This window comes from Macaca thibetana, chromosome 13, assembly GCF_024542745.1.
Source record: "Macaca thibetana thibetana isolate TM-01 chromosome 13, ASM2454274v1, whole genome shotgun sequence".
NCBI classification, from domain to species: domain Eukaryota; kingdom Metazoa; phylum Chordata; class Mammalia; order Primates; family Cercopithecidae; genus Macaca; species Macaca thibetana.
The window spans coordinates 22,112,044-22,132,351 of record NC_065590.1 but is presented as its reverse complement, the minus strand read 5'-3'; the positions used below and the strand labels follow the sequence as shown (position 1 = coordinate 22,132,351).

General features: G+C 38.3%; 1 protein-coding gene across 3 annotated transcripts in view; it reads left to right on the top strand.

Annotated features, from left to right (window-relative positions):
* Nucleotides 1-20,308, top strand: part of DNAH6 (dynein axonemal heavy chain 6) — a 368,310-nt gene that overhangs the window by 113,367 nt on the left and 234,635 nt on the right. For all 3 annotated transcript variants that reach the window (XM_050754693.1, XM_050754695.1, XM_050754692.1), the window contains exons 13-17: nucleotides 3,551-3,702; nucleotides 5,870-6,022; nucleotides 9,971-10,222; nucleotides 14,769-14,897; nucleotides 19,974-20,087. In XM_050754693.1, the coding sequence (XP_050610650.1) occupies nucleotides 3,551-3,702; nucleotides 5,870-6,022; nucleotides 9,971-10,222; nucleotides 14,769-14,897; nucleotides 19,974-20,087 (800 nt within the window). The remainder of the gene's footprint in view (nucleotides 1-3,550; nucleotides 3,703-5,869; nucleotides 6,023-9,970; nucleotides 10,223-14,768; nucleotides 14,898-19,973; nucleotides 20,088-20,308) is intronic.

The following is a 20,308-nucleotide window of genomic DNA, read 5'->3' as shown; positions in this document are numbered from 1 at the left end:
TTTTTCCTTTCTCCTTATTCAGTATTACTGTTTTATTTCAGGATATTATGGAAAGCAATTCCTTCCTAATTGCTGATCCTTTAGTTTAAAGTTGTATCGGTGTGCTAAGAATATATAACCTGCATGTAAGAAGGAGTTGAAAGGAATGGATATCTCTACCAATTCCATTAAATAAAGTTTACATAAGTTTTTCTATCTCAGGAACTTATTCTTTTTTCTTCTGGGACTACATTAAGATCTGGTGGGTGTGAATCAACAACTCTTAGTCATGAAATTAGACCTGGGGAAAACTATTTTATTTCACTAATACTGTCTTTAACAAAGGAAGATGATCTATAATATCCAAGTGCAATTTCAGGCAAGCAAGTTCTCAGAAAATTATAAAAAATAAGTATATTTGTTTGCTATTTTAACACATCATGCATGTCTTTCATATTTTTTGTTTCATGAGCTTTATTTTCTTATATATAAATATAATTACTTTGATACTTTGCTCTATGAAACAGCACTAATTTTTTGTTTTTGTATTTATGTTTTTCTTTCAATTCCTTATTCTTTATTATGCTGAAGCATTTTAAAGTAAATTAGACACTGCATTCTTAAGTTAAATAATTCAATAGGCATCTCTAAAACATGTTTCTACAGAATGGAAATAGTATCATCCCACGCCCCTCCCCCCCACCGAAATAGCGATTCCTTAATATCTTCACTTACTCCATATTCAAAATTCCCCAAGTAAAGCAGCTTCCAGCTGATATGGCCAGGAATCAAGTCCAAGATCAGGCATTGTATCTGATTGTTATGTCCCTTAAATTTTAAAAATCTGAAACTGACTCCTTTTTTTCAAGATACTAAGTTGTTAGACCAACATGGGGCCCCAATTTAGGAAGCAAAATTTAGACAAGCCTACTTCCACTGTTCTTCAGCAACACGATCACACGGAGACTTAGTGTGTGCTGAACAGAAGCACACTGACAGGGACGTGAGGACATGATGCCTCCTGTGCTGGCATCACAGTGGCAGCAGGCTATGGAGCCTGGAATTTTGGCACAAGAAGGAGGCCTGATCAAAATAGCCAGTTCTAATCCCTGAGCTCTTCTACTCATATCCTGACCCCAAAGCTTCCTAGCCTCCTGCTACCACAGTCCTCACACTGAATAACTGTGATCCCTCAGCAAGTTCCCATCAGGGTACAGTCCCCTGGCTCCCAGGTTGCTCTTCAGCAAGTCCTACCTTGTCTTGCTGGTCCTGCCTTTGAAACCGAATCCTGGAACCAAGTCTCCCAGTCCCAACACTCTGATGGCTGCGACTTTGGAGTACCTTGGCCTGGACTCCTAACCTCTGTGCTCCTCCTCTGTTTGGAACCCCCCAATACATCCTAAACCACTAAATCCAATTGTTTGCCAGAGGCTTATAGAGATGGGCTTTGCCCTTGGATATCATCCTTACCTGTTATTTTATATCCTCAAACGACTACAACATTGCTTAGCACATATTGTAGATCCTTAATAAATGTCTAACTGAACTTTTAACCAGGCTGCTCCCTGTCCGACCTCAGAGAACGACCAGCAGATGGGTTCTGGCTTCCTGACAAGCAGCCACATTTCACCACCAAATTCCTATAAATGTCAGCATTTACTAATAATGTCTACACTTAACTGAGCACTTACAGCATGGTAGATACTGTTTTAAGTAATATTTAGACATTTCATCCAATCCTCACAATTCTGAGGAGAGTATTAGTATTACCATTTTATTTAAAAAAAAAAAAAACAGATCAATAGAGATAAGGCAACTTCAAGATTAAACAGCTAGTGAGCAGTTCAGATCTAATTTCTCTGACTTGAAAGCTTGTCTGCTTAACCGTTTTACGTACTGCCTCTCCGCGGTGGCTCACACCTGTAATCCCAGCACTCTGGGAGGCCGAGGTGGGTGGATCACGAGGTCAGGGTATCAAGACCATCCTGGCTAACATAGTGAAAACCCGTCTCTACTAAAAGTACAAAAAAATTAGCCAGGCATGGTGGTGGGCGCCTGTAGTCCCAGCTACTCGGGGGGCTGAGACAGGAGAATGGCGTGAACCCAGGAGGCTGAGCTTGCAGTGAGCCAAGATCTCGCGCCACTGCACTCCAGCCTGGGGGACAGTGCAAGCCTCCATCTCAATAAAAAAAAAAGAAAAAAGAAAAAAGAAATCGTATTTCCCAACTACTGGCTTTAATCTTTTATTCCTTTTTGGCCATGTGGCCATAGCCCAGTCATATGACCTCAATTGACATCAATTTCTCTATCTATAAAATAAGAGTTTTGGACCAAATCAATGGTTCTGAAAGTTGTGTTCATTGGCACTGTTCTGAGGGATAATTACATGATACCATGAAAAAAGATGGAGCTCAAATAAATTTGGAAAATACTAAACAACACAGCATTATACAGGTATCCTTACCATGGGACTTATCAGAACATGTAACATTAATTTAGTCGACTTTCAAAAATACACAAATCAAAACCTTCTGAAGTGAGTAAGGGAGATAATTGCTGTTTCTGTTTTATATTATGAGGTAGCTGAAGCTCAGAAAGACTAAGTGACTTTCCCAAGGCCACACATGGGTTAAAGACCTGAGCTCAAGTCTTCTAATACTTTCTCTGGTGTGTTCTTTATACTATATCAAACTACCCCTTATAATTAGGAGAAGAGATAGCATGAGTAAAGGCAAGAAACAGTACCCTTTTCTCTTTGGGGTGGTGGAGGAAGGTTATGGAAAGAGGAAAAAGGGCAGACAGTAAGGAAATCAATTTGACCCAAATGTAGGAGGTAATTAGAAATAAAATTAGCTAAATTTTTAGAGGCCCAGAAGGTACAGAATTTTGAAAGAAAGCAGAGAAGTTTGGAATTGTATATGCATTAGAGAGAGAGCTATTTTTGTCTGATAGTATGATGAGAGTGTATTCAAGGATAATCAGGTTTCCATTGGTTCCAGATGGATTGGATGAGGGAGAAAATAGAGGCAAGAAGATTATCAAAATGCAACTACAGCATATGCAAATTGATAAAGGCCTTGACCATGATGTAGGGTGCAGGAATTGCAGAGAGATGTGTTGGAAAGAGGAATAGAGATAATTTTAGCTATGTGTGATCTCTTATGTTTCAAAATTTGTTGTTTATATTCTCAAAATGCTTTACTTTGAGATACCACGTGGGAGAGAACATTTAGATTAAGCTCAACTTGAAACCAACCTAGCTCTGAAATCTAGTCAATTCCAGACTAGATTCTCTAATGTACTTGCAAATTATTTTCATCTGTCATCTCTTCATAGGAGCCAGAAGACATATTTACATTATAAAATATTAGTTTCTTTATCACAAGAATAAAATACTATAAAGCAATCCAAATTAGCGTTTTAAAGTTACATGAGATACTCTAACTACAGATAATAACATTATACATATATGTGTAAATGTATCAATGCAATGATTTTTAATATATTTTGTAATGATCTTTTAAAATCCAATGTAGTATATTTTATGATTTATGTGAATTTTTTTATGTAGATGTTAACTTTTTTAGTCAACAACTGGAAAAATACCACAAACAGCACAAGGACGCAGTAGCTCTCAGACCCACCAGAAATGTAGGATTGCTGCTCATTGACACTAGGCTGCTAAGAGAAAAATTAATTCCATCACCTTTGCGATGCTTAGAGGTAACTATAAACTAGGAAAAAATTTAATTATTCCTCTACAATTATTTTATGATTTTTCTACTGCACAAAAACCTATTATTATTTATTTTATAGTATTGCAAATATATAAATTAACATAATACTATTGGACATCCTTAATTTCTAAGAAAAGCTCTATAGTCTTTTTGTCACAAGCAGAATCAGCTTTTTAGATGAGATAATGGAGGGGACTGCAGGACTCACACTGGCCTCTTGCTCCTCCTCCATTTTCTATTGTCGGAGCATTTCAGGACCTGCAGAGAGGATACTACTATAACAGCTTAATATCCCAGAGGCAGTGATGGTTGATTTTAGACCACCAAGATCAAGTTTAGGAAATCATTTTCTGATCTGGAATTGTCCCTACAGGTCTAATTATGTTTTGGTAAGTTATAGAACTAGGGAAATTTCTGTAATAAGTTTCAGAACCAATACAATAACTTCCTTTGGAGCCAGAGTATACTTGTATCTTCCCAATGCCCACAGAGAGACAATGATATAAAACAGGGATTGGAAAACTATAGCCCACAGAGCCAACCCAGCCTGCCTCTTGTTTTGTATATGGTTTTATCGGAACACAGCCGTGACAAGGATTTACATATCATCTATGGCTGCTTTCTTCCTAGAAGGACAAAGTTTAGTCGTTGTGACAGAGACTGTATTGACTGCAAATCTAAAATATTTACTATCTGGCCCTTATAGAAAATATTTTCTGGCTCCGATAGATGATGGAAGATAGAGCACTGTATAAAAGAGTGCAGACCTGAGTGTTAATGTGTTCTGTTACTAATTAACTGTATAGTATTGGTCTTCCTTCTAGAGTTTTATTTCTTCATCTGGTAAAAAAAAAAAAAAGAAATATATATACATATATATATACTTATTTATGTATATATAATTATTATATAACTGGAGCAAATTTAATTCAATTTCAACAAGCATTTTTTAGCTACTGTATGCTCAAGAAATATTTGGGTATAAATTTACTGTAAGCCCAAGAATACTGAGCTCAAACTGGCTTAAGCAATCAGAAGAGTTATTGGCATATGCATCTAAAAAGTCCAGAGATTGGGTCAATATCAAGGAGGTATGATCTAGTAGCTCAGTGTTGTTACCAAGGAACCAATTCTTTCATTCTTTTTCCTGAACCTCCTATGTGCAGGCTTCATCCTAAGGCATTTGTGAAATGATCGTCAAAAGCTTCACAAGCCAATTATTTGTTTGTATGGAGAGAGAAAGAGAAAGATTGGGGTTCTGAGTATACATCTCTCTCCGCCATAAATAAAAGTGTGGGCCTTTATCTGATTGAATCAACTAAAGTCAGAGGTTCACACATGATATGGTTTAGCTTTGCATCCCCACCCAAATCCCATCTTGAATTGTAATCCCCAGGTGTTAAAGGAGGAACCTGACAGAAAGTGATTGGATTATGGGGGTGGTTTCCCCCATGCTGTTCTCCTGACAGTAAGTGAATTCTCACAAGATCTGATGGTTTTATAAATCATGGTTTTTCTTGCACTGTCACATACTTCTCCTTCCTGCCACCTTGTGAAGAAGGTGCCTTGCTTCCCCTTCACCTTCTGCCATGAGTATAAGTTTCCTGAGGCCTCCCCAGCCATGCTGAACTATGAGTCAATTAAACCTGTTTCCTTTATAAATTACCCAGTCTCTGGCAGTTCTTTATAGTAGTGTGAAAATGGATTGATACAACCTTAATCTGATCACTTTGGCCAAAAAAGCCATGCTCCTATTTGCCAAGTGATCAGTCAGACTCCATATTTGTTTCTGAAGGAGAGATCAGTTTCCCTCAAACTGCATGGCTGGCACCCAACATGAAAAGAGTGGGACTGATGCTGAACAGGGCAGCACAATGTCCACTACATAGGATGAAGAAGCAGAAAGCATACTTGCAAGATATTAGAGCATTTATGGAAAATTTTTGGTAAGCTGTAGAAATGATCTTCAAAACCTGGCCTTCCTGTTTTCACATTTAACTAGCAGTGATTTAATGAGAAAAAAGTCTCTTCGTATGCACTGCTGCTTCCAATACCTGCTGATTTAACGGATGTCCCATTAGGATTTGTCTAAAATATATAATAAAATGAAAATATTCAATTATTTACAGTTCACATGTTATTTTCTTTCTTAGGTGCTAAATTTTATGCTTCCTCGTCAAAGCAAGAAAAAAGTGGATGCCATTATCTTTGAGGCACAAGATGCAGAGTATAAACTTGAGTTTGTTCCAACTACTACCACAGAATATGTTCATAGCTTATTATTTCTTGATGAAATTCAGGAACGGGTGAGTTGATTATCTCATGTAACTCAATATTCCAGATCTTGTAGTAGGAAGGAAGACATAGTACAAGAAAAAGTGAAGGACCAAAGGGCGAAAGACAGCTGTCAAAATATCAGAAACACTTTCAAAGTAAGTGGATGTTGTACATCACAGGAATAAAGCCAGCTGACAGTTATCAGACTCTTACAGTCAGGCATCATATTACATTTTCTACATGCATTACGTTTTTAATTCTCACAAAAGCTTAAGAAGTGTTGATGTTTATCCTCATTCTGCAGATAAGGAAACAGGAACCAGAACAGGATGTGTTATCCAAGATCACAGACATGTATGGATGTGAGTTAGAATTTAGATTTGAGTTTCTTTGACTGCAAAGCCAATGTTCTCAACCATAGTTTATTGGAATTCCAATTTTTAGTAAATGGTAATACCATTATAATCTAGATATTAATCATAATGGAAGTCTGACTGCTTAATAGGAAACTTACTGTTAAGAATGAAAGAAACCCAACACAAACCTGCTTAAGTGGGGAGGTGGAGGTGGGGAGAAAAAAGTGGATATGGGGACTCAAATGATGCAGATGGAATCAGGTCTTTGTTTTTCTCTCTTATACACACACTCTCTCACTCTCTCTCCTTTGTCTCTTTTGCTGCTTTTTCTCTGGAAACTTAGTTTCCTCCTCTTAGCCTCTTCCCTGTAGGAAGCAATCTAGCATTTGGCTCCAATGGTTTTTTTAATAAACTTTCATTCATATTAGGTTGGCATTTAAAATATAGATAAATTATTTTATTAAATATCTGAAAATTGAAGAAATGTTTCAATTAAAAAAGTAAACTGAATGAATGTTATATAAATTATTAACCAAATTAATAAAAATGCTATTTCACATGACTACAAAAGTAACAGTGTTTCTCATTTCAAGAAATCATGCCTTCTCAAAAAGGCAGATGATCGTGGTTCTCCTCAGGTTTGCTTATAAATTGTCCCAGGAGTCTAAAGATGTGAATTACTTATTATTGTTTGTATTCATTAAGTCACTTCAAACAAATAACCCAAACCCACTTGAGAAAGCTTAGGCCAAAATAGGGATCCCACTTAAGGATTCAGGGGTGCTTCATGGAACTCCCAATCAAGAATGTAAGTAGGCTTAGGAACTGACCAGAACCTGGAATAGGACAGTCACAGGAAGCCCCGGTAGTCCCTTCTTCCATCTCTGCTCTCTGCATCTCGCTGAGGGTCTGTTTCACTTCTCTCCCTCTGCAGACAGCTACTTCTGCTGCTTCTTACCACAGCAGTAAACATGGCCACCAGCAGCTCCCAAACTATAGCTTGCAAGTCTAGCCAGTCTGCAAGAAAGAGATAATCTCTCTTTTTCAATATTGATTCTAAAGGTCTAGTAAATTGATTCAGAGCTCCTATGCTGTTCTACAAACTATGTCAGGAAGGTAGGGTCACATCATAATCAATGGCTGCAGAGGGTCAGCTGCTATCACCTTGTGGTTCCAGAACAGCAAGTTGATGCAGCATGCAGAAAACATAGACTGTGTCCTATCTCCAGGAAGTTGTCTGTGTTTGCTGGATGGTGTGTTTGGAAAGCAACTTCCTTTAGGGAGATTTTCTGCACACACAGAAACTTTTTCTGGATCGTCATTCATTCAGTCAGCAAGTTTAGTGAACACCACTTAGCAGGGTGCAAAAATTACAATGAATAAACCTGCTTTAAAGAAGTTGAGTCTTGAATGCAAGCAGATAATTTTGATACAATGGGCATAGGTATAAGATACTGTTGTAGCACTGGGAAGTTTGTAGTAATTCTTGCCTATGGGTTACAGAAGGCTATGTGGAGGATGGCATATTTAAGCTGTCATAAAATACATGAAACATTCAGGTAGGCATTCCAGGGAGAGGGAAAGCTATGTGCAAAGACAGGAGGCAACGTGACAAAAACAGGATTTAGCAATTGATATGCTATGGAGAAAGAATGTTTGGTTGAAAGTTGATGAACTCTATGTAGCTATTCAAAGATAGGAGACAAGAAATTAATTACAAAGATGTTAAGTAGAATTGAAAGGACTTGATGGGCAACTGAATGAGGGGACAGTGAGAGGAAAATGAGGTGACTTATAGGTATCATTCTGCAGGGAATGGGTATTTAGCAATTTCATACCAATATAGGGAGGGTAGGCTACATAATTCATTGTCTGATCAGTACGTTTTTCTGAGAGTGAAAGAGACACTATTAATCATTGTACTAGGACAATAAGTGTAAACCCAGGACATTCCCAGAGAAACCTGGATATATACTCACCCAAAATAGAGGAAATAGAGGAAGATGAACAGATCTTGATGTAGAGAGACTTAGTTCTATACGTAATTTGTTCAAGGTGTTAGAAATTTTGGTTGAAAATCACAAAAACTCACATAAATAGCTTAGAAAAATGGGAAGATTTATTCTAAGTTTGCAGGAATATCTTTCAGAATCCTAAAGTGTGGATAGAGCCAGGCCTTTACAAAAAGGCCTCTCTCCTTCTCTCATCTCTGCTCCTCCAGAACCATGGTTCCCGAACGGGGACTCCAAATCAGCAGCAGCAGCATCGCCTGAGAATGGGTTAGAAATGTTCATTCTTGGGACCCACCCTCCATGACTACAGTGTTTTTATGACTTGCTAGACCTTTTGAATCAGACACTCTTGGGAGGGGCTCAGCAATTTGTTTTAACAAGCTTTCCAAGGTCATTGCCATGGAAGCTAAAGATTGAGAACTATTTCTCTAAAAACCTGTCTGCGGTTATCTTCTCATGTTAATGACGTGTTCTGTTTCCACATGAAAGTAAATGGCCTCAGTCCTAACTCTTCCTATGTCCAAGAGAAAGGTCAGACTGAGCTAAGTTCTTTAGATCACAGTTTGATGGTCCTTGGTTCAGCTTGTGGCCAGGAAATTGGGCCAACTAGTATGAAAATGTCTGCTCCCTCTATAACCATGTGGCAGAGCTGGGGGTAAGGAACTTTCCCAAAACTGGGGGATCCCTTGCCAGAAAATTAGGAAAGACAAGCAATACTGTCCACTGAAAGTAAGAAATCAAAGTGAAGATGTTTAGTAGTCATTGGGCTGCGGTAAAATAATTTATTAAGGGATAGTGGGAATCTCACCATAGATCTGGGTTCTAAACCTATGCAGCCAAGTCCACAGCTTGTCGATCCCTCTGGCTGCTCTGGGATCATCACTGCCCATCACACATGCCTAGAAGCTCAGATACTACAGCTGAACAACCGCACAGCACATGTTTTCTTAGAAAACTTTAAATATTGGCACTGTTTACTACAACAAAAGAACAAAACAGAAAGAAAGAGGAAACATTTATAAGAGCCCAGCTCTGAATAATTTACCTCCTAACCTAATTACCTGTATTATAGCAATGACTATCTTCTAGCAGGCTTTAGCCAATTTGACTGTTACATTATAATACACTCCTTCTGTGCTGACTATTCACAGTTTGATGTTTGATATGGTTTGGCTGTGTCTCCACCCAAATCTCACCTTGAACTGAATTCCTACATGTCAAAGATGGGGCCGGGTGGAGATAATTGAATCATGGGGGTGGTTTCCCCCATACTGTTCTCATGTTAGTGAATAAGTCTCATGAGATCTGATGGTTTTTATAAATGGGAGTTCCCCTGCACAAGTTATCTTGCCTGCCGCCATGTAAGACATGCCTTTGCTTCTCCCTTGTCTTTAGCCATGATTGTGAGTCCTCCCCAGCCATGTGAAACTGTGAGTCCATTAAACCTTTCTTTTATAAATTACCCAGTCTCGGATATGTCTTTATTAGCAGCAGCAGAACAGACTAATAAAATGTTCATATTGTACAGTGGCTGTCTCCTATTAGAACAAACTTCAAGACTGAACTAGGACTCTGTTACATTTAATGAGCAAACTATGTTTCCATTTAGATTGAAAGCCTTGAAGATGAAGGGAATATAGTGACTCAAATGTACAAGCTTATTGAACAGTATCAGGTACCCACACCTCCTGAAGACTTTGCTGTTTTTGCAACTATGAAGCCATCCATTGTTGCTGTTCGGAATGCCATTGATAAATCAGTGGGTGATAGAGAATCAAGCATTAAGCAATTTTGTGTGCATTTGGGTAGTGATCTTGAAGAATTAAACAACGAAGTGAATGAAGTAAAACTGCAAGCACAGGTAAGTTAAATCATTATTTTGTAAAAAATAATCTATGCAAAGTTTTACTATTACATTTGTTTATTAAATTATAGTCAACAAATAAAAATTGTATATATTTACAATATATAATGTGATATTTTGATATACGTATACATTGTGAAAGTGTTAAGCTAATTAATGTGTCTGTCACCTCATATACATCATTTTTTGTGGTGAGAATAATTAAGACTACTCTTCAAACCATTTAGAGAACACATTTAACTGATGTAGCTTTAGTTTTTTGTAGTTTCGTTCTAACCAAGCAACAACGTCTTTGAGCTGCTACTTAAAAATTAATGTTTCAAAATCTCGCTTTAAGTAGTGAATACATTTCAGACTATCACAAAGCATGTATGTAATATTAAAATTGAATTTAGCCAATTAAATTCTAGTCCTAACTTGTATTTTTTATTTTGAAGAGTTTTAACGACTTGTTAGCACATTTTATAGCTATTGTCACGATTTTAAAGTTTGCATAATACCTGGGTGATGAAATAATTCATATAACAAACCCCCATAACACAATTTTAACTGTATAACAAACCTGCACATATATCCCTGAACTTAAACTAAAAGCTAAATAAAAAATGAAAATAAACTTTGCTAGTATATTAGAAAATTCTCATTTAGGAAGAGACAGAGTATACATTGATAATTAGTAGTGAAGAATATTTAGTTACCTTGTACCACTTTTACAATAGAAAAGATATAGGGTACACTGACTCAAAAGAATATAGTACAGACATGAAAGATTACAGTATACCTTTACATGTATTAACATGGAAATGTAAAAACAGCTCACATTGTGTGCTTCCTCTTTGTCAACCAGTGTTCGAAGGACTTGGCATTGTTTTTACTTTTGTATTGAAGCCCTTTTGTATTTTCTTACAGACAAAAGTGTACAAAACTAATTACTGTACAACTCAATGAATTATCTGAAAATAAACACATCTATGCATCCACTACTCAAGTCAGTAAAGCATTATGATACCTTTAGTGTCCCCTGCTAATTACTAATCCTTTTGTTATGGGATCTTTGGGGTGTCATTTTTCTGGCTGGAAACCTCTGTGGCCGGTAGCACCTTTGCCTGAGTTCTTGTCCTGTATCTAAGAAGAATGAGGTATGCAGACAAGTGGAGGGTGAACAAGATGAAGAGGAGCTTTATTCAGTAGAACAGCTCAGAGGAGATCCGCAGTGGGTAGCTCCTCTCTAGGCAGGTCATCCCATTGAGTGTTCAGCTCTCAGCAGAGAGGAGACCCTGCAATGGGTGGCTCCTCTCTGCAGGCAGGTTGTCCCATCATCTCTGCAGCTCTGAGCAGAGAGAAGGCCTGGACAGGATAGCTCCTCTCTGCAGCTGGTTGTCCCAATGTATGCCCAGCTCCTAGCAGACAGGAGGCCCTGAAGTGGGTTGCTACTCTCTGCAACTGGTAGCCCCAATGACATCTCTGCAGGTCTCTGAAGTTCTCAGCAGAGAGGGTAGCTCCCCTCTGCTTCTGGTTGTCCCATTGTCTGCTCGGCTCTGGCTGAGCCCAGGGCCTTTATGGACCTCAGAGAGGAGGAAGTGTACACTGATGGGCCCATGGGGGATAATGGGCAGGCTGGAAAAAGCATCACAAGTTCCTACTCCAGTCTGTGGGACTGGCAGCCCAGCCCCCAGCCTTCAGACCAACGTGGGGCCTCACTGGGGACCTACCCCCTTCCATCCAGGAATCTGTCTGCCTCCTGCTGCTGTTCATGGCAACGGGGCTGGGCCCTGACTGCTCCGAGATCAGAGAAGATCGAAGAAGTGCCTTCTCCCACTGCCTGGCCTCTCTCCCTTCCAAGATCAGAGCAGGATGAGACCAGGCAGTGGAAGCAGGCACTTCCAAGCCTGCGAGGGCAGAGGGGCCTTCCCATGCCCCCAAGAGCACAGGACTGCCTGAGTCTACAGCAACAGTTTGAGTGGCTACAGCTGCACCCGAGCAACTCCCACCCCAGCTTGGAAGGGACAAGGCTCCCACTTGTCCCTAACTCCCACTGGCTCCATGGAGTGTGCAGCCCCAGCCATGCCTCCCTCCTGCAGCAGGCATGTTGGCAGTGGCAGGCCATCTGGAGCAGGAATGCTATAAATTTCCTATTTTTGAACTTCTATTAATTAGAACCACACAGTGTGCCCTTTATTTTATTTTGGTATGTTCCTAAGATTTATCCATATTGCTATTTGTGGATGTAGTTTATTCATGTTTGTTGCTATGTAGTATTTTATTGTATTTTCATTTCATGGGTGATGGAAATTGGGATTATTTACCATTTTGGGCAATGATGAGTAATAGTCCTAGAAATATTCTTATGTATGTTTTCATGTTTTAACTCATTTAAATCTCAGAACACTTTAGGGTTTTATTATTCACATTTTACAGAAAAGGAAATTAGAGTACAGGGTTAAGTAATTTGCTGAGGGTCACACAGTTACTAAATGGAGGAATTTGGATTCAAGCTTAAGCAGTCTACTGTCAATGGTTAATAGTCTGCTATTAATTGCTGTACCATATACTGTATTCTATACACAGCATACCGTTAAAAAGTATGAATATTTATGTATGCATAGATCATTAGAGAAAGCAAAAGTGCCAGCACATGCTTGATGTATAATCATGCATTTTTTATTTTTTAAAAAACTTTTATTTTGGGTTCAGGGATACATGTGTAGGTTTGTTATATAGGTAAACTCATGTCTCAGAGATTTGCTGCATAGGTTATTTTGTCACCCAGGTACCAGGCCTAGTACACAATAGATATTTTTTTCTGATCCTCTCCCTCCTCCCAACCTCCACTCTCAGGTAGGCCCCAGTGTCTGTTGTTCCTCTCTTTGCGTCCATGTGTTCTCATCATTTAGCTTTCACTTATAAGTGAGAACATGCAATACTTGGTTTTATACTCCTGCATTAATTTGCTATGAATAATGGCCTCCAGTTCCATCTGTATTCCTGCAAAGGACATAGTCTTGTTCTTTTTTATGGCTTCATAGTATTCCATGGTGTATATGTGCCAGATTCTTTTTATCCAATCTGATATTGATTGGCATTTAGATTGATTGCATGTCTTTGCTATTGTGGATAGTGCTGCAATTAATATCTGCATGCAAATCATGCATTTTAAATAGCATGATGCACATACACAAAATGAAAGCGTGGGCTCATTCTAACTAGTGCTTTTTCTGTAGAAAGTTTGAAGTTAATTCTCTTGGGCAAAGGACTGTAACTTCATCATTTCCATAAATGATACTCTCTTGCTATCAAGACCCTCATCCCTGCTGTTGTGGGGAATTCAGAAGAAAACCTAAATGTGACCATTAATAATAATTTATTTCAGTTTGAAATGTCTGTTCCATTCTACCTGGGTCTCTTTTGAATAGATTTTAATTCAACTGAAAATCTAAACTTCCTATTGGGCCACCTATGCCACCATCCCGTCCTACCTATTGCCCCATAAAGGGAAGCTTGCATTCCCTCATGGCGAATAGATGGGGGAGGCAGGTCGTCTGTTCTTCATGCTACCTTCTGGGCCATAGCAGCTTCCAGTGCAGTTTGGCTGGGCTGCACCTGGTTGTCCCGGTTGCTGTTAACTAAGCGTCTTTCCTGGTTCTTTAGGCACCATGCTAGCCCCTATGCTGCAATCCATCATTGCTTCCATAACCTACAGTCCCAAGTAATCTGTAGCTTTCTCATCCTGGCCTCAGACATCTTCTGGTCCATCAGTTCTCACAACAGTTCCCACTACCAGAATCAAGACACATGAGAACTTCAGGATTCCCTGTATATCATACCAAGTCACAAGACACCAGAATGTCAATATAAGCCCTTTCTTCCTGGACACATCCCTTGGCTTTTACTAATCTAGAGCACGTTGCCAATTTGAATGCATGGCCATGCTGACTAAGACATGGACTAACTAGCCTCCCTGAGCTATGGCTATAATGGTTCTCAAATTCCTTCAGTTTTCTCAGATTATCCCAAACCTAGTTACGTGCTTTTGCTTTGCTCCTGAACTATTCCATTCCCATTCACTGGGGTTTCAATCCTAACAGGTCAGCCGTAAAACATATGTCTTGCCATTTATGTTTTTCATTTTCTCTCTTCTATCATCTTAGAATACAAAGGCCTTTCCATTTCCTTTATTGTATAGTGGAAATTTACCTTATATCATATCCCCTTCCTTCTCTTCCCTGTTGCATTCACCTCTGCTTATCTGAGGTCACGTTGGTTGAAGAAGTGTAGGAAATGAAAGCAGATGAGGAAGAATATATTAGGTAATGTTTTAAAACAATTTTATCTCCATGGCACTTTATACAAATGCGTACTTTTTATAATGTCTATGCATTGGTTTAAAATTCAGGAAAGCAACAATTTTAAACATCATTTCTAAAAATCAAAAAGAAAAGAGAATTAAAGGAATCTTTTTAAAAATGTTTATTAATTCATTTAATTTAATTGATCTTTATCAAAAAGCAGGAATGGCTAACCAAAAACTGTCTTAAATTTACAGGATCCACAGATTTTAGATATCTCTGCTGACCAAGACAAAATAAGGCTCATATTGAATAATCTGCAATCTGTTCTGGCTGATCTTCAGAAACGTGCATTTCGGTATAAGTCCTATCAGAAGAATTTTAAGGTAATGACAGTTTTACACCATCTGTCTTAGAAATGTGTGTATAGAAATGGCATATATGCACAAGGACTTCAATAATGTAACTGTAAACATTCAATATTTGGACAACTATGTGCTAGTCAGCATGCTACAAATAGCCTCAAATACAAAATATGATATGTTCCCTGCCTTTGAAGTGTTTAAAGACTAATACACATGAGATACCAAATATCTTTCTTATTGAAATAATTGTGAATTATGCAAAACTTTCAGACAAGGAACTGTACTTTCTATGTTAAAATGTAAGTGGATTTTTAAATGTGGTCAATTAAAACCACACTATCCTTTCTTCAGTAATATTCAGGCTTCCTTTACATTCATATGGATGTTATGATTCCATTGATATTGCCTGATTTACACTGGTTTTATGTGCCAATTTGATAAAAATGACATCCCCAGCTAAGCCAGGGACAAATGGTTGTAAAAGGGTAGATTTGAGGACCAGGAGCAGTGGCTTATGCCTGTAATCCCAGCACTTTGGGAGGCCGAGGTGGTTGGATCACTTAGGCTCTTGAGTTTGAGACCAGCCTGACCAACATAGTGAAACCACATCACTACTAAAAATACAAAAATTACCCAGGCATGGTGTCACACACCTGTAGTCCCAGGTACTTGGGAGGCTAAACTGGGGGGGATCACTTGAGCCCAGGAGGCGGAGGTTGCAGTGAGCCAAGATTGTGACACTGCACTCCAGCCTGGGTGACAGAGACCCTGTCTCAAAAAATAAAAAAATAGAAATAAAAAAAGGTATATTTGAAAGGCTAAAAGAAGTCTCTCAAAAAACATGAAGAGAAAGGGTCAAGAGATGCAGATGCTTTCAATAGCTTTTAGAGAGACCAACAACAAGAAAAGAGAATAGAAAAGAAAATATTCCTATGGACAAAACCAGGGAGCCCCTAGCAATAAGGAAGATGCCATTGGTCTCCCCAAATATATTGGAGGAACATGCTTGAACCTCACAGGGGAATGCACCTGTCTTTTCAGAGCCCCAGATGGATGATCAGAAAGTGATCTGACATGCTGTCTACTCCAGGGTCCAGGGATTGGTAGAGAAATCTGAAAATTATGAACTTGATACCAGCCAATAAGGCTGGTGATACTTGAGGCAGATTTGTGTGAAGGAACTAGAGTTCAAAGTTGTTCCCAGGTTGAGTTAACTGACCTACAAGACAGGAAGATATGTAGTAAGGAGCAAGGTATGGAGGAAATACTACTTGATAAAAAGCTACAACTTGGCCGGGCATGGTGGCTCACACCTGTAATCCCAGCACTTTGGGAAGCCAAGCCTGGCAAATCACAAGGTCAGGAGTTCGAGACCAGCCTGGCCAACATGATGAAACCCCATCTCTACTAAAAATAAGAAAAATTAGCTAGGCATGGTGGCAGGTGCCTGTAATCCCAGCTACTTGGGAAGCTGAGGCAGGAGAATCACTTGAACCCAGGAGGCGGAGGTTGCAGTGAGCCGTGATCGCACTACTGCACTCCAACCTGGGTGACAGTGTAAGCAAGGCTCCATTTCAAAAAAAAAAAAAAAAGCTACAACTCACATGTGAGCACTCCTTGAGTAGGAAAGAATATCATTGGTCCTGTCAGCAAGACAGCAGAGTATGAAGCCCCAGCCCCTCCTTTTTCCCTTGGACACACTGACTCAACAACCCCTGAACCAACTTATTTTGTCAGAAATACAAAGGCAAGTTGAGAGTCTCTTGCACCCTGGGCAAGTATAAAATCAGCTGATTGAAGCCAGTAGAATAATTTCTAACACCCTTTCACTGTGATTCCTGCCCCCAGCACAGTGCTACACAGTTAGGAGGAAGTTCTCAGCTTCTCCCTGGTGAGGGAGGGAAAGACAGACTGGATGGAATATATGGCATTCTGACACTTTAGGGGTCTGCCTGAGAGACTGGTTTCTCTCTTGCCTGAATTTGATTATGCACAGGAAAGGCCCCAGGTTGGAACCACTGAGAACAAAAGCAACAGTTTCGACCAGTTTACACTCACTAGCCATTAACACCCCTCCCCCCACCCCTGACTCAGTGCAGAATAAGCAAGCAAGAATTCCCAAATCTCAGCTTCTACCTGGACACGGAAAGATTTGAAGTGGCTGCCCAGTGTGATACATTATCAGGGGACTGCTCAAGGGACAAACTTCTATATCACCTGTCTTGGAGTAGTGACAGGATCCAGCATATTCTAGGTATCTTATGTGTAGAAAACTCTAAAACTCCAGGGAAAAAAAATTAAAACTAATAAATAAACTCAGTAAAGTTGCAGAATACAAAATCAACTTACATGAATTAGTTGCATTTTTATATACTAACAACAAACAATCCAAAAGATAAAGAAATAGCATAAAAATAAAGAAATAACATAAATAACAATCCAAATAGCATAAAAAATAGCATGCCATTTACAACAGAATCAAAAATAATAATAATAAAGTAGAAACAAACTTAACCTAGGAGGTGAAAGACTCACACACTGAAAACTAAAAAACTGTGATGAAAGAAATGAAATAATACACAAATAAATCGAAAGATATCCCATGTTCATTGATTAGACCACTTAATATTGTTAAAATACCTGTACTACCCAAAGTGACCTATACATTCAATGCAATCTTTATCAAATTCCCAATGACATTTTTAAAGAAATATTGAAAACAAATTCTAAAATTTTTAGGGAACCACAGAGGACCTCAAGTACCCAATGCAATTTTGAGAAACAAGAAAAAAGCTAGAGGCCTCACACTTCCTAATCTAAAAACATATTACAAAGCTATAGTAATTAAAATAGTGTGGTACTAGCATACATTCAGACATATAGACCAATGAAACAGAATGGAAAGCCCCAAAATAAATCAATAAATATGGTCAACTCGTCTTTGGCAAAGGTGCCAAAAATTCATAACAGGGAAAGGATAGTCTCTTCAACAAATGGTGTTAAGGAACTGGATATTCACATGCAAAAGAATGAAGGTGAACCCTTACACAAAAATCAGTTCAAAACAAATGGGTTAAAGACTTAAAAGACCTAAAACTATAAAATTCCTAGAGGAAAATGTAGGAGAAATCTTCATGACATTGACCTTGGCTATGATTTCTTGGATGTGACACCAAAAACCAATGCAACAAAAACAGAAATAGACAAGTGGAACTACATCAAACTAAATAGCTTCTGCAAAGCAAAGGGAACAATCAACAGAGCCAATCAAAGGCAACATACAGAATGAGGGAAAAAATTTGCAAATTATATACTTGATAAAAGGTTATTATCTAAACTCCTTACATATAAGGAACTCCTACAACACAATAGCCAAAAAAAAAAAAAATAGTTTTTAAAATGGACAAAGGACTTGAATGAACATTTCTCTAAAGAAGACATACAAATGGTCAATAGGCATGTGAAAAGATACCCAACATCAGTAATCATCAGGGAAATTAAAATCAAACTACAAGAAGGTATCACCTCACATCTGTTAGATGGCCATTACAAAAATAAAATGAATGATAAATATTGGCAAGGATGTGTGGAAATTGGAATCCTTTACACTGTAGATGAGAATGTAGAATGGTGCAAACACTATGGAAAACAGCACGGTGGTTCCTCAAAAATTAAAAAAATTAAAAATGACCCAATGATCCCATTTATGAGCATATATCCCAAATAATTGAATCAGGCTCTTAAAGATATATTTGTACTCCCATGTTCATTGCAGCATTATTCTCAATAGCCAAGATAAGGAAACGACTTAAAATGTCCATCAGCAGATGAATGGATAAAGAAAATGTGGTATCTACATAACATAGAATTTTATTCAGCCTCACAAAAGAAGAAAATCCTGCTATGTCACAGCATGGATGAGCCTGGAGGACATTATTCTTAGTGAAATAAGCCAGCTACAAAAGGACAAATACTGCATGATCTCATTTATATGAGATATCTAAAGTAGTCAAATTCATATATGCAGAAAGTGGAACGGTGGTTTCCAGAGGCTAGGAGGAGGAGGAAACGAGGAGTTGTTCTAGATGTATAAAGTTTCAGTTGTGCAACGTGAAAAAGTATTAGAAAACGTACATTAAATAACATTGTTAACATCATTATAGCTAGCATTACTGTACTTTACGCTTAAAAATTTATTAAAAGAATAGATCTCATTAATGTGGTTTTTACCACAATAAAAAGTTAAAAAATTAATTTTTAAAAAACACAGAACCTGAAATGAAAGTGTGTCTTCCTCCTTCCATCTTCCCTGTCTATGACTTCATGACTGATTCCTTCCTGATTGCCTCTGATCTAGCCTTCCTTCTGTGGCTCTCAATTATTTGGAGAATAGGTGTGAAAGCCTAACTAATCCAGGTTGCAGGAAATCATTTGCAACTCTTAATGGAAGACAAGACTAAATGCCTAATGTCAAAGTCCAAGAATTTCTGTGTAACCAACTCCCTGAAAGTTTCCCCAGCTTTGAGCCAAAGCAGTCTTAAAACACTTCTCATGAAAACACGTTCTTCACATTTTCTTACACCCTTCCTCTCCATGGGGTTCATATAAAGTCCGTGTTTAGAAAAGAGTCGGAAACCATGCTGTCCTCTCCATCTTAAACTTCACCATCTTCCCCACCAGCTATCGCACAGTCATCATCTTCTTCTGCCATTTAAGTACAGAAGCCCAATAGAAATCAGTGCCTCTAAAGACTCATCGGCTTTCCCTAGAAGGCCTAACATATATGTGCATGTATAATTCAACTCAAAGAAGAATGCCTGTGTTACTCTTATAATATTTATGTCTTTGGAGAATATTTAAGTTCTAAGGAAATACCAGGAGTTATATTTTGTTACTGTAATGGAAATTCTAATGTATGTGGGGTTTTGTGGAGTTTTCTTTTCTTCTTCATTTGTTTCTAGTGCTCCTTTTCTTAATCCATTTAGGATGCACATTCTGCCAAGCAATCACTGTACCAAAAATTACTAACAGGAGAATAGCATATGCTCATTATATCTGAAAACTAAATTGCGCATTTTGTGTACTACATTTTTAAAGGTAGAAGTGTCCAAGTTTGAAGCTTTGGAAGAAGTCAGTGCTGAACTGAAGCTCAAACAATTGCTCTGGGATTCTTTCTCTGAATGGGATAAACTCCAACAAGAATGGTTAAAGGTAGGGGAAAAAAGCCTTCAGTTCTTAAATTATTTTTGTATGAATTAATCTTAAAATTGTAATAATTTGAATTATAACTTTTAACAATCTGGTGCTTTACTTAATGTCAGTAAAATATGCAATGGTATCATTTTCTGAGAATTTTTATAAGCTTTCCAGCGAAAAGCACAAAGGTCCTTATGTCACTGTATGCTACAGAAAAGAAAGTATTCTTGTAAGCC